The sequence below is a fragment of the Lactuca virosa genome, chromosome 5, assembly GCF_052849685.1.
Source record: "Lactuca virosa cultivar CGN04683 chromosome 5, Lactuca_virosa_CGN04683_v6, whole genome shotgun sequence".
Classification (NCBI taxonomy): Eukaryota; Viridiplantae; Streptophyta; class Magnoliopsida; order Asterales; family Asteraceae; genus Lactuca; species Lactuca virosa.
In genome coordinates, this window is record NC_136430.1 from 462,029,121 (window position 1) to 462,044,322 (window position 15,202).

Consider the following 15,202-nt stretch of genomic DNA (forward strand, 5'->3'; position numbering starts at 1 on the left):
AAAGAGATGTAGATCACTAGTGTAAGTTCTGTTTATGCTTATGTTTCTATATTGACGATGACATCCCAATGGTTTAAGTGAATAAAATACATTTCTTCAGAAATGATTTGATAATATAATTATCATGTTTTTATGGGAACAAATTCTGCAACACCTTTTAAAAGGATTACTCTGATTTTATTTTAAAAAGCATAAACGAAATCGTTCTTTTCTGACCGAGAAATTAGGGGATGTCACAAAGATATTACAAGTTTTTGGTTAAAAAAATCTTCTTCCTCTTCTCTCTCAAAACTGTGAGCTTCAAGAGCTTGGAGCTCTTTCCTCTTTTGAAGATATTACAAGCTTTTGGTGTTTACTTTATGTCTTTCTTTTGGTGCTTAATTGTTTAAGCACTTAAGGATTCAAGAACAAAGTTGTACATGAAGAAATCTAGCAATTTTGGTACCTTACTCTTGTTGGTGGATTACTTGTAGAGAAGATCAAGCTCCTTGTTCTTGTCATCTACTTCAACACCCCAAATCCAAGAGGGTCCAAAGGCTACAAAGGTTATATTTTCTAAACACCCTATGGTTGTTATAATATCATTCTAATCTCTTTAAAAGGATCCTTGATGGTTTGTTTTGTAGCTAAACTTGAAATTTATAAGAAAATTTTAAAGCTTCCATTGCCGGTTTTTGTGAAAAACTATTTATTTTATGCAACAAAATCCCTTCACAATTTTGGTTTACTGTGGGTTGCAAAATAAGCTCGTGTTGGCACCTTTTCATAAACCGTTCAAGGAGTTTGATTATTCAAGAAATCAAGCACAAAGATAAAAATAACTTACAAATCTATTATAAAACTAAAAGATTGAAAAAGAATTTATCAAAAGGAAATTCCACAAAAGAATCATCTAAAAGCGGAAGCCATTTCAGACATATCAGCAATTAATGTTCATCTTCAGTAAATACAAACGAAAGATTTCATACATATAATACAGAGTAATAACAAATTTTCAAAACCTCAACTTTGAAAACAACGAAATAAAAGAATGAGTCGTACTCATCCATCCCCAAACACATGTATTCAATGTGAAATCAAATAAATCTAGGCCAGAAACGTTACCTATCGTTAGAGCTTAAAAATCAAGATTGGATATTGTGCTCTCTGTCTCGTCCCTTTGAAGCTGCTTGTAACACCTATAAAAGTGAAGCATACAAACTCTTATTTAGAAAGATAGAATGACATTAAGCAAAATGTGTCTTGGGTTAAGAAAAAAGGGAAAAGAATAAGATCACCCGGTGACTGCAAAAATTATCAAAAATCCATGGCCATCGGAGAGCAATCACTATCAACATAATATAGATGAAAAGGGAGAGTATTTGACCAAAAATTACTGATGGATCTGAGAATAAGGACGATAACAACTAATAAGAAACCACCTCTAGCAACTAGTCTGTCTTGCGCTTCTTCCCTAACACTCTTCATCTTCAATTACTGCTTCAAATCAATAACATAACCCTAGATATATAGAAAATGGCGAGATTTAGGGGCGATAATTAGGTATTCCAAAAATTAAATCTCCTTAATAAATTTTAAATTTGAATCTCTCATTTCACGGGGTGGGGGGGGGGGGGGAGGGAGTGATTTAGAGCAATTCCAATCGACTGTCATTATTATGGGATAGCGGTCTAAATCGTTCTAACCATACGCCATTTGAAACGCTATTTTTGTGGAGAAAAAATTTCACGGGCGGTGGTTTAGTCCTACACCAAATCACTTTTGCTAACATATCTTATTATTTTATTCAATAAATTCTTTTATTAAACCACAACCAAATGTGGTGATGCTCACTAAACCGATTCCATATAATTATATATATTATATTTTATAATTGTTAGGATATTATGGAAATAAAAAGAATCAAAAATAATAAAAGCTTGTTGTGATAAACTTAAACACATGTTCAGTAACGTGGTATTTTAGTTTTAAAATTATTCATAATCTTAAACTATTTTGTAAAATTATTTAATCAAAATTTTCTATTATTAATTTAGATATTAAATATAATTATAAGAAATAATATAAGGATAAAGTTATTATAATATTAAAATATGTTTTTGATGTAAGTTTTTAGTGTGTGGTTGGAATAGAATATATTGTTAGGGGTGTTTGGATAAATTAGATTATAGCTTATTAATTTGTTGCTTATTAGCTTATTTGCGGTGAGAATAAGCAATAAACAATGGTGAAGATGTTTATTAAAAATCAGCTTATTTAGTTTATCTCTACCACAATAAACTGATTTTTAAGGATTTCTATCTAAACACTTAAACTTAGCTTATTGTGGCGAGAATAAGCAATAAACACCTTTTTTTTTCATATCCAAACATGAAACACCCCTTAAGGTTGGAGTTGGTCTAATGGAAGAATCAAGAATCAGTGCGAGATTGGAGCGATTTGCTGGCGATCAATTACCGGGTTCATAGGATTGATTTATGTGGTTTAAAGCTAAAAGGCCATATTCGGTAACTCAGTTTGAAATTTTTTTTGCATTAAGAAGATGCCGCATGGACACAAATACTAGAGGAAATTAAGGTGTGTTGAAAATGGGAAATAAAGAACCAATTTGATCACGTGGCACGTTGTCGGAACGCATGTATTTTGTCCGTTTTATAAATATTTATTTATTTTAAAAAAAAATGTTTTATGATTCTACCGTTGCACATAATGTTATTCACATGTATTCGATTTCGATTTTTTTTTTTTTTCAGAAAGAGAAATCGATATTCTGGAATTTTCTGTCGATTTCGATTTTTTTTTTCTTTTCGATATTCTGGAATTTTCTATTTAAAAAGATCTTGAAAATCTGCTCGGCTCTGTTCCAACCACGGACTTATTCTATTATTTATATCCCCACTCCCCACTTAATTTAGTGCTCACATCTGGATCCATCATCTTCGTTCTGTGAATTGAAGTTGCAGAAACCCTAAATTCTTGAACCGATAAGATTACTGTTAGTTTGCTTACCATAATCAAATCATGGCCATTAAACTCTATGGATCCCTTATTTCAACCGCAACACAGCGAGTCAAAGCTGCCCTCGCTGAGAAGGATATTGAGTATGAGTTCATAATCATCGACATGGCGAAAAATGAACACAAGAAACCTGAATTCCTTACCCGGAACGTAAGTTAAACCGAATTTATCTATATACTATAATGTTCTAATTTCATTTGGATTGATGTATTGTATCTGTCTCTACTTCTGCAGCCATTCGGTCAAGTTCCAGCGTTTGAGGATGGTGATCTCAAGTTGTTCGGTAAGGATCTCCTGTCGATTTTAGTTTGTATAAGGAATTCCTATTGTTTCGAAATGATTTAAGATTTTGTTTATTAGTTTGTAGCTTGTAAGTTATAATGAAGTGATCAATTTAACCTAGGAATTTGGTGAACTAATTAATTTGGTTCAGAATCAAGGGCAATTACTCAATACATAGCACACGCGTATGCCGACAAGGGTAACGATCTGATATTCGAGGATCCTAAGAAAATGGCGAAACTGGCAGTGTGGATGGAAGTGGAGTCCCAGAAATATGAACCGATAGCTTCGAAACTGGTGTGGGAGCTTCTTTTGAAGCCGATGTTTGGGATGACTACCGACGAGGCGATTGTGGAAGAGTACGAGAAGAAAATGGAGGGGTTGCTTGACGTGTACGAATCACGGCTGTCGGAGAGCAAGTATTTGGGCGGAGATTGCTTCGCTTTGGCGGATCTCCACCACCTCCCTACCATCAAGTACTTGATGGGAACGCGGGTGAAGAAGCTGTTTGACGCGCGGCCGAATGTCAGCGCGTGGGCTGCCGAAATCCAGTCAAGGCCTGGCTGGATCAAAGCAATTACCACCTAAGCAAGCAATCACAACGAGGTCTTAATTATGGTTTGGAAAGATCTACTCATTAAATTTGATGTTTAATGAGATTTAGATGTTTGTAATGCCTTGTGTGTGTGCAATGTATCTGTTGCCCTTTCAACAAATAATAAAATAAAATTTTGATCATTGAAATAACTTCAGATATATATATATATATATATATATATATATATATATATATATATATATATATATATTAAAGTTGTGGAAGAAAGGAATAGTAAATTTGTGATACTTTGTCCAAGTTTGGTCTCTTGATTTACATATCCGGTCCCTATAGTTCTTTAATTAATTATTCATGTCCTTTTGTTTTGTTTGTGTTCCATTCAACCTCCCATTTTTTTGGCAGAATTGGTCCCTGTATTATTGTTGGAAGTTAGGAATATTAAATTTGGATGTTTTTTGGCAACTTTGGTCATTATTCTTTACCCATTTTGACACCTTTGGTCCTTGCAATCAATATTTTTACACTTTTTTGGAACCTTTTAATATTTAAAGTTTGGCCACAAAACTTTAACGGTTTGACAACTTTGATCCCTTTTCTAAAAAGTTGCTAATTCATACCCCTTTAATTCTTTAGCCATTTTCACACTTCTGGTCCTTGTAGTCAAAACTTTTACATTTTTTGTCTGGGGCAAAGTCCGGACTTTTCATCCTTGCACTTTCTATGTCTGTCATATTTATCAATTCGGAAACAACATTGAAAGCTTCTGGCCCCCGCGTAGCGGGGGTAACCTTTCTAGTTATATATTATATATGTAGTGGCATATGTAACCCACCAAATCCTATTCTTTCATGTAAAGAAAATTAGAAATAATATTAACACCAAATTTTGTATTATATTTAGACTTAACAAATACGGTGTAATTGTGTCGGATTTAAACATTAAAAAAGTTGAAAGATAATTGTGTCGGGTTTAAACATTAAAAAGGTTGATAGAGTTTTGACTCTATTGTGCTAGTTGGTTTGTGTTTAAAATATTAAAACCTTGTAAATATATAGTTTAATATGGGAGTTGCCTAACACTTTTATTCCTTCATTTTTTTCTTTTTACTTTTATTCCTTCATTTTTTTTTCAAAATAACAATATTATTTTAAATGTGATTATATCATTGTTAGAAATAAGAATTTCAGAATAACAATAATGTTTTGATATTATTTTGATCGTGATTATATCATTTTTCATAATTCATCTCTTATAGTCTCAGGTTACACGAATTTATAAGTGGGATAATACCAAGGAATCTAATTTGGATCACATGCCTAATCCAAACCATAAAACATAAAATACCTTGATATTTTGTGTTTTTGAGAGACAGAGAATAACAAAATATAAATTTCATATCTATAAAAGATCAACCATTTCCGTCGAACATTTACCTTGTATTTATACAAAGAAGTAAAAATTGTTAAATGTTAGTTACACCAAATTGGCACCAAAAAGGGATGGTTTTTGGACACAACTGATGCTTACATCACCATAATGTCATCAATAGGTTTTTGACGGAAAAATACATGGCTTAACTATTTTCTTATATAGAAATCCGTTTAAGGGCTATACCCCTTGGACCCCGCAAAGGGGCGCTGCCACTTGAAACCATGTATCCTGGGGCGCTGTCTTCGGATCTCGTATACCCGAGTTCACATTTAATACTCTAAGTATACACCCTGCACCTCCGGTCTCGGATAATAAACTGAACTCGACATGTCTCGACAACAATAATAATTATACTAAAATATATAGACAACACAAAAATTATAAAAAAAAAAAAAAAATTGTTATGGGTTTAAATATAAGACCAATTTGGCCCACATTACAGCCATCCTGCCTATTTGGTTGGATGGGCAGGAATAAACGGTTAAATAGATTTTTTTTTCTCTTAAAATAAAATAAAAAGGTTTTTGTTTGATTTTTGCATGAAAGAAAACAATCTAATATTCCAATTAAAAATTGAAATGTGCATGTAACCTGTTTGGAAAGTCAAATCATGAGGATTATATCCATATATGCTTACGCTCAACGTAACAACTGGGTGATAAATTTTATGAAAAGAAGCTAGACGTGTATTACGTGGTGGGGTCTACCATTAAAGGTTGGTACTTAGTGGTGGATATTTATTTAAAATATTATTTTTCAACTACAACGTGTTAACTTTTTCGGTCATAAATTAGATTTAGATAAATAAATAAGAAAAGACTTTGGGTTCGTGATGAGTCATGAGTTATGAGTGTAAACAGAATACAGTTGAGTTGTAGATTAACAAACATAATTATGTTTGGTAGGATATATATTTTTTAAATAAAATTTTAAAATGTCTTAAATTTTAAGATAATCTGAATTTTTAAGATCTAAATTTTTAACAAAATGTTTGGTTGGAACCTCGAATTACTATATATAATAATGAAAATGACAATTTTATCATTCTGTATTATTTTTTGCTGAATTCAGTACTTCCACTTATTTCTTAAATAATTATAAAGAAATATAAACACCATATAAAATCCAAACTAGGGGTAAACATTTGGACCGGTGGACCGGACCAGACCTGTGAACGGGACCGGGTCGGACCGTTTTTTTGGACCCCCGGACCGGTTCTTGGTTCTAGGAATCTATCAAAACCGGTCCGGTTTTTTTCCCAGTCTGGTCCGGTTTTTACCGGGTTTAGAACCGGTTGGACCCGATTCTTTTAAAAAAATTGTAATCTGTGAAAATTTTTAAACAACCATAACTCATTCATTTTAAATCGGATTGACATGCGGTTTTTTCCAACGTTTAATTTACAGTTTGTAGATGAATTTAGACTATAATTTTGTTGATTTTGGTATTATATTCAATGAGTTACAGTCTTTCAAAGTTGAGCTATCAAAGCTGAAAAATTTCAGCTTTTCAGCAACATTTTTAAAATTTTGTACTCTGTGAAAAATTTTAAACAACCATAACTCATTCGTTTTAAGTCGGATTGACACGCGGTTTTTTCCAACGTTTAATTTACAGTTTGTAGATGAATTTAGACTATAATTTTGTTGATTTTGGTATTATATTCATTGAGTTACAGTCTTTCAAAGTTGAGCTATCAAAGCGGAAAATTTTCAGCTTTTCAACAAAATTTTTAAAATTTTGTAATCTGTGAAAATTTTTAAACAACAATAACTCATTCGTTTTAAGTCGGATTGACCTGCGGTTTTTTCCAACATTTAGTTTATAGTTTGTAGATGAATTTAGACTATAAGTTTGTTGATTTTTGTATTATATTCAGTGAGTTACAATCCTTTAAAGTTGAGCTATCAAAACTGAAATATTTCAGCTTTTTAACTATTATTTTAGACTATAATTCTGAATTTTATGTATCTTTGACAGATAAATCATATGAAAGGGATCTTGGTGAGCTTGATTTATATGTTAGTTGCTTTTATTTGGAAAATTAATTTTGCAAGTTATAATATTATAACATCAAGGTAGATTAGTTATGCATGAAACGGAAACGTAATCATTTTTACAAGTTGTATCGTATCAAACCCAATAACATATTTGTTTTAACGAGTTCTATCAAACTCAAACACTTATTTTTAACGACTTGTACTCTATGCAATTAAAGTTGTACCGGTCCAAACGGGTCCAAGAACTGGAAAACCCGAACCTGGACCCCGACCCGGACACGGACATGGATACGGACACGACTCATCCGGTCCGGTCCGGTCCAGTCCACGATCCATAATTTTCTCCATAATCGGTCCGGTCCAAGAGCCGGTTCGGTCCAAATGCTCACCCCTAATCCAAACACCCTACAAAATCTAAATATAAACACCCTACAAAATCCAACACATATAACTATAGCAAACATGAGCTACACATTTCGACCCACCAACCACATTTAAGAAATGACTTACAAACTACTAGAAACCGACTTTTCTGTTATACACACTCCCATATTAATAACTTTATAAACTTCCGGTGAGTCTCTCTCCTCTCCCACTAATTCATACTCAAGACTTCCATAAGTTGAAGTTTCATGCAAATTACAACATCCTACTATCAGGAGTATGGGTGAGCATAAGCAGCTACCCGTCTTAATTGTCTGGAACCGGAATCGGAACCGGAACCGGCTGTTCTGAGAATGTAGGAACCAGAAACGGAACCGGTTACACCGGTTTTTCAGATTTTGGAACCGGTCCCAGAACCGCGGAACCGGTTCTGGTACCGGGTACCCGGTTGTTTTCTTTATTTTTTATAAACATTGACGATTACGACGTAAATAAACAAACGATTACATGTTATAAACATTGATGATGAAAACTTTAATTTATTTGAAAGATAAGCAAAAGTTTGAGAGGTAATTTAAACAAACAGAGAATATATATCTAAACATTTTACAAACTAATAAAAAAATAAGACAAAGAAACAGTGATTTGAATTTGATAGCAAAGAAAACATTTAAAAGTTATGTGATTCAATGTTCAAATTTAAAGGACAGGATATTAAATATCCGAATTTCCACTCCAATTAGTTCCTTACTTATTATATGTTATAAAGGCTTAACATGCTAAAGTGTTGTATGCAATTTCGATTTTAGAGGTGCAGAAAGCAAATTAACACATCAGTTTTAATATATGGCAATGTCTAATGGTAGTCAATTCATCCTTTATATATATATATATATATATATATATATATATATATATATATATATATATATATATATATATATATATATAAACAAACCGGTTCCGTCGGGTACCCTGTAGGTAGCGGTTCCGAAAAAATAAAAACCGGAACCGGAACCGCTTAAGGCAGTTCCCCAATTTTAGGAACCAGAATCGGAATCGCCTAAGGCGGTTCCGGTTCCAGAACCGACGGTTCCGATACGGTTCCGGTTCCAAAAGCGGGTACCCTGTTTCGATGCTCACCCCTAATCACGAGCATGTTACTTGTTGTAACGTCCCGAAAATACCAAGTAAAAATTTTCATTTTAAATAAGTGAAAACCATTCATACATTATCTCAAAAGACGATTAGAGTAAAAGCATTCTCATTTTAAATAAGTCAAAACCATTCATACCAAGTTTGACTTCTGAGGGTAATTTAGTAGTTTGGGATTTTAATGGAATTAGTCATATGGTGGTTATAGGCGGCTGAGTTCGTAGATGTGATTCGGGAGTTGGATATTGTCACCACAGCCCTACTGCGAGCTGAGTTCTCCTCACTATACTCAAGGGTCTAAGGCACCAAGGCCGGCCATTTGGATCGTTATCATGCTCTATTATTTGTAAGATCTGTTAGATCGGTATCCTGATAGATAGGATGTTGCTATACTTAGTGATCTGTAGATCGGTTTGACTGTCTGTAGACTGTTATGTGCTTACCTGATATATGTGCACCTGTTAGATTGGTAGTTAAGGGTATTCCATCCTGATTGTTAGGCGAGAGTATTCCATCCCGAGGATGATTGGACTCATAGTATGTTGGCATTCCAACCCGATGGTTGAGGGTCGGGGGTATTCCAACCCGATGGTTGATTGGACCCATAGTATGTTGGCATTCCAACCCGATGGTTAAGGGTCAAGGGTATTCCAACCCGATGGTTGATTGGACCCATAGTATGTTGGCATTCCAACCCGATGGTTGAGGGTCGGGGGTATTCCAACCCGATGATTGATTGGACCTATAGTATGTTGGCATTCCAACCCGATGGTTGATTGGACCCATAGTATGCTGTTTGTGATTATATGTGTATTTTTGTGTGTATGGGTATTCTGGGGGTAGGTCACTAAGCCTTCGAGCTTACATTTATGGATTATTGTTTCAGGTACCTCAGATGATCGCGGGAAGGCGAAGGCGTGATCGTACACATCCTCACATGTTATGATTGGATTTCTGGGATACTCTGATGTTTAAACTATTTTGAAAACAAATTTGTAATAAATAATGGTTTTGAATATCTTGAAAAAGTTTTAAATTGGCTTGAATTTTATGGGTGTTACAAGTTGGTATCAGAGCCTTGGTTTGAGTGAATTGGAGGAACACTCGTGTGAATCCAGTCTCAAACTAAGGAAAGGTTTTCAAAATGATTTTCAAAATGGTTTTCAAAATAAGTAAGGAGATGTGATGTGTACGATCAGCCGGAGCCAGTAGTAGACCCCAAAATACCATACAATTATTTATTATTGTGATATGTTAAAACAACATGCTAGTTATAGGCTAGGGATCTTCAGGAATTGCATGATAGAGTTGCCTGATTATATGATGCCTTAGTTCCCATAGGGTTCTCTTGTTGAGATGATCTGTGACTCTTTCGCGTGTGAGCTGGCTATTGAGTGGATACGCTAAGTCACATACTGCATGGTTTAAAGGATCTTATGTTGAGAGGTTTGGTCCTGCTGCGCAGCTCTCGTCTAAGTCTAACCGTTGTGGGATTGAATCTTTTAGCCTAAGATTGTTTAAAGTGTGGGGTATGTGATTGTATTCATGCGATAGTCATTTGGCACCAATGGAGGGTCGTGTGGCAGTTAGTGGTAGGATGGATGAGTTGTGCAGGGTCAGTCGGCCAGCTGTGAGATATTTATCCTTCCTCTAGGAGTGAGGATTGAGCGCTCGCCTATGCTTATGTATACTGTTAGGGCGTTGTGATGATACTTGAGTCAAATATGGGTAGGTGTGGAAGGTTTTATGTGTTGGATTAATGTCTAAGTCCATAACTATATTTGGTATGTACTTGACCCGACCCGGCATGGTCCATTTGGGTTGCACTTCACCGGCACAATTTATATGGATAATCTTTTGAGAATAGTATATTTATGATTTATATTAATATATTATAAGTTCTAATATATTAATATGGAATCATATTATTTAATTAGTATTGATCAAGAATTAATTTAGAATTAATTAAGTGATCAAAAAGAACTAATTAAATATGGACTCTTATATATATGGAATGGGCCAAGTTCATTTAGGTTGGGCTAAGCTTTCATGGATGGTCCATGGAGCTTTTAACCCATGAATCCTATGTAAATGAAAGGTCATGGGTATTAGGGTTTACATGGATGTAACCCTAATCCTCCATAATATATAAAGGGGTCCTTGGCTCACAAAATTGGTACAAGTGTGTGAAAATAAGAGTGGGCCGATTTTAGTGTGCATACATATTCTCTCAAGTTCTTTCAAGGTGTTTTGGTGATTTGTGATTCCATTTGAGGCTTCCACACTATTGGGGCTAAGCTCTTAAAGCTTGAAGACATCAAGCTACATCAAAAGGTATGTCATCTAACTAGAACTTTGTAGTATAGGTGCTTCATAATATGCTAGTTAGGATGAAACCTTGGAATAGTTAATATTTGCATGTATAATAGAGAAAACATAGATCCAAGGTTTATAGGGTTGCATGTACACCATAGGAGTGTTAGAATGCTCAAAACCCAACAGTGGTATCAGAGCCATGGGTTGTTTTCTGTTATATTGATGCAAATGTTTTATTTTCAAAGTTGGAAAAAAAAGGAAAAAAAACATGACGTTTGTCAAATTTTAAGATAATTACTTGTTTTTGTGAAAAACTAATTATTTGTAAAATTTGAATCATTTGCTATATGAGTTGAATTAGGTCAAATTTAGTAAAAGATAAAATGATATGATTATTTTATTAGTTTTAAAAGTTTGATCTAAATGTTTTAAGGAGTTACATATTTTGTCATAAAATTTTGGAGCTCAAAAGTTTTTTTTAAAGTTGTGATCTTAAGGGTTTTTGAAACTTCCATAAGTTATGGATATGAAAGTTTTTTTTTTTAAAAAAAAATTTGATTCAAAGTTTTTATGGAGTTACAAAATTTGGTGTTAATGTTTTAAAGAATTCCATAACTTGTTCTTAAGTTATGGAACATGGAAAGTTTCATCATAAAACACCATTAATTCCATAAGTTATGGAATCCAAAGGTTTTCAAGAATTACAAAACTTGCCCTCAAGTTTTGGAATTTGAGAAAAGTTTTTTATGAAAAAAAGAATTGAATTCTAAAACTCTTGGGTTCATAACTTAAACAATTAATTAAATGGTTTTAATTTTGAGTTTAATAATTGAAATTATGATGTTTTGTTGAATAGTTCAAATTAACTCTTATGGACTTTATTAATAGTTAATTAAAAGGTTTAATTAAAAGAGTATTATTAATCCATAAATATATGGTTTGAGTTTAATTAAATTAAAAGTCTAGTTTAATTAATAGATTAAACCACCAAGTATTTTAAATGTGTAAAATACACCCTTATACTATTATAATATTAAAAGTTTAATATATTATATGTATAAGAGCAAGTCGTCTTACCATTAGTAGGCCTCATTCACGAAGTCGGTCTATAAGGGGGGTATAAGGTTACTGCCTATAAAATGGCAGTTTAATGGGTGTCCACTCTCACTCACCGCTTCCTTGACCGGTGGAGGGTCGTTAGCCGAACAGGTAGGACAAGGACTATAATTCTCCCTTCATTATAAGTATAATGATAAATACTAAGTAACTAAACACTTATAAATTCCCAATCTTAGTTACTCAGGAAAATGTGAATAAGGTGCTAATCCATGAAATTACACTTTGCACTTTGTTTAAGCTGTTGGTGGAGCGTGTGTGGTTAACCGGCACACTAACCTGGACTTAACAAGGTAGGCAAAGGGTAACTTAATGTTTATCATAGTATCGTTGGAGCGTGCGTGGTTAACCGGCACATCGATTGAGGGGTAAATATTAAGGGTACCAAGTATGTTTGCATGGTTACTTCACACCTTGTTTTGTGATCCTCGGCATCCCAGTCACAAAACCTGAAAGGCACACTCGAGATTGAAACATGTCATTGAAAAGTTCAATGAATCTCAAAAGAATCTAGGAGTTTCAAAACCAATTAAAACCTAATAATACATTTCGTTTATCTTGGTGGAAATTGGTGAATCGTCATTCACCTACCTTTAAATATTTTATAGCTTGGATTACGGCATCCCTCTTCCAAGTTATAAAATAGTTTGTTGGGTCCTAGCCTTAATATATCATATTGGGTGTTATATTAAGGACTTAAATCAACTTTACGTGAATTTCTCCCATTGTTGATGTCTGGTTTAGACAACAATGATCTTCCCAAACCAAGCTTTCCTAATGAATATGACTTCCCGAGTTTGGCTCATGGAAGTCATACTTCTCTTCCTCCACCTCCTCCAATTATTCTCCCTAACCCACAAGTTCAAGGTCACTCAAGCCCTAATGGCAAGCAAGGTCTATGTGTGATCACATCTTAGAGATGAAGTCACATATTGACAAGCCGGGAGAGTTGGGTGTCAAAGTCTTGAGAAAGTTGGATGTTCAATCACTTTCTAAGTCACATAGTGAGTTCCTTTGGGACTACTATGAAACAGACTATGACATGAACCTTAATGATCATATCTATTTGCTTGGTGCTGCTGAATCAGCAATGATTTAGAACGATAGTAAAGCAAATTTGATTAGAAGATCAACTTCCCAAAAACTTTATGGACAGTGACAATGGTGACACTGGAAATCCAGAAAAAGCATTCTCTTCCCAATGGAAAGGGATTGGCCATAGTCAACCCGGTTGACCAAATGGTAAAGAGAAAGGCTAAGTCTGAGATAGTCCCATTACCAAAGGGTCGATATGTTTATTTTGCCAAAAGAAGGGGCGTTGATTGCAAAGCTGCCAAATTTACCTAAGGATGTTAAAGTCAATAAGTTTGACTCTACATCAGGTAGAGCCCATTATCTAACTCTGTTAAGTTCTATTCTGAGATCCTCATTACATGATGTGACTGGGTCACATGTTGATGTTTTAAGAATCAAAGAATAGAGAGAAATCTTAAAGGAAGTATATGCTGATTCTGATCGCGAAGGTGGATTTCGATCGCATCAGAATTTTGAGCAGTGGTTAAGAAGTTATGATATATTGCTAAGGAATAGATAACAACAATTTTCCATGTGGATTGTAAGGATAAGTTTTTCTGCAAAGTTTTAAAATAAAAGAAAATTGTTTAATTTTATTTATTTGGAGTATCCTTACAATGACATTTATGGAAAATTGTTGCTTATATGATTCCACTGACAACAATATTGGAAAATGGATTTGATTCTTTCATTTGTGGTAGTGTCTAAATTTACCAAATCAGGAAAGTTCCTCATCACCCAAGTTTCAATTGGACCGAAACTTGGAATCATGCAAGTTGAATAGTATGATGAATGAGAACTTGCAAGCATTGGAAAATCAAGACTAATTACTTGTTCACATGGATGTGTGAGTCAAGTGAAGGACTAAAGGGATCGAGTACACATTCTTGTGCACTGGTCATGTCCACCACAAAGCTCGTTAAAACTATTTGATTTACTAAAGTTTAGTAAATATGGTTATACTTACAAGTTTAAGTATAATTCTGAAACATTGGAAAAGTCTCAATGTATGGCAGAACGAATGGGAAGAATCAAATTAGGCAGAAAGATAAAAGTTTCTCAAATCTGAAAAGATGGGAGAGTACTTTAGTATCATGTTTGTGATCATCTTAATGATTTAGAAATCATATCACAATTAGTCCTCTAAAGGTCATCTTAGTGCATTCTTATGACTAAGAAGAGGAGTCATGAATTGTTGAAATGGTTAGATCAGGAAGATGAGTCATACTTCGTTCCAAAACAATTCTTAGAGTCATACTCCAAGATTGTAACTTGAGTGACATATCTTAAAGAAAGGTTTAAAACACTTGTCTGTTGTTGTTCGGATAACGGTTTCCAGAGTGGTTGGGCGATCAAAGAGGTAATCTTGTAACTTACTTTTATGATTCATATGTCAATATTGTATGCTAGTTGTAGGTATCTACCTTTGGAAATTTTTGTTGCATGTATAACTAGAGAAAACTTAGATCCAAAGCTATTAGGATTGTATGTGCACCATAGGAGTGTTATAGTACACAAAATCCAACAATATAACTGCATCAACTAGTGTACCACATATCATAAAATGGGCCGGCCTTGGTGCCTTTGACCCATTGGTATGGTGAGGAGACTCATCTCACACTGCTGAAGTCATGCGGATAAAACCCTAGCTGCTGGATGACAGATTCCCGAACTGTCCATATCAAAACAACACCCAATTAATAATTGGGTTCCAATACATAACCATAAGTCCATACTTGGGGTAAAAATAATATTTTACCCATAACCTAACTTGGTCCAAAACCAAGGTCCAAACACGCACTCTGAAAAGCCCAAAAACCAATCAATGAACCAAGGCCCAACATATGGCCCAATTTTCCAAATTGGG

At 34.2% G+C, this 15,202-nt stretch overlaps 1 protein-coding gene across 1 annotated transcript; it reads left to right on the forward strand.

Annotated features, from left to right (window-relative positions):
* Positions 1-2,757: 2,757 nt before the first annotated feature.
* On the forward strand, positions 2,758-4,038 carry LOC145114606 (glutathione S-transferase-like). The gene is made up of 3 exons (XM_079050652.1): positions 2,758-3,168; positions 3,253-3,301; positions 3,452-4,038. Exons 1-3 carry the CDS (start codon positions 3,022-3,024, stop codon positions 3,886-3,888), a joined length of 633 nt encoding a protein of 210 aa, XP_078906778.1. The 5' UTR covers positions 2,758-3,021; the 3' UTR covers positions 3,889-4,038.
* Positions 4,039-15,202: the final 11,164 nt, after the last annotated feature.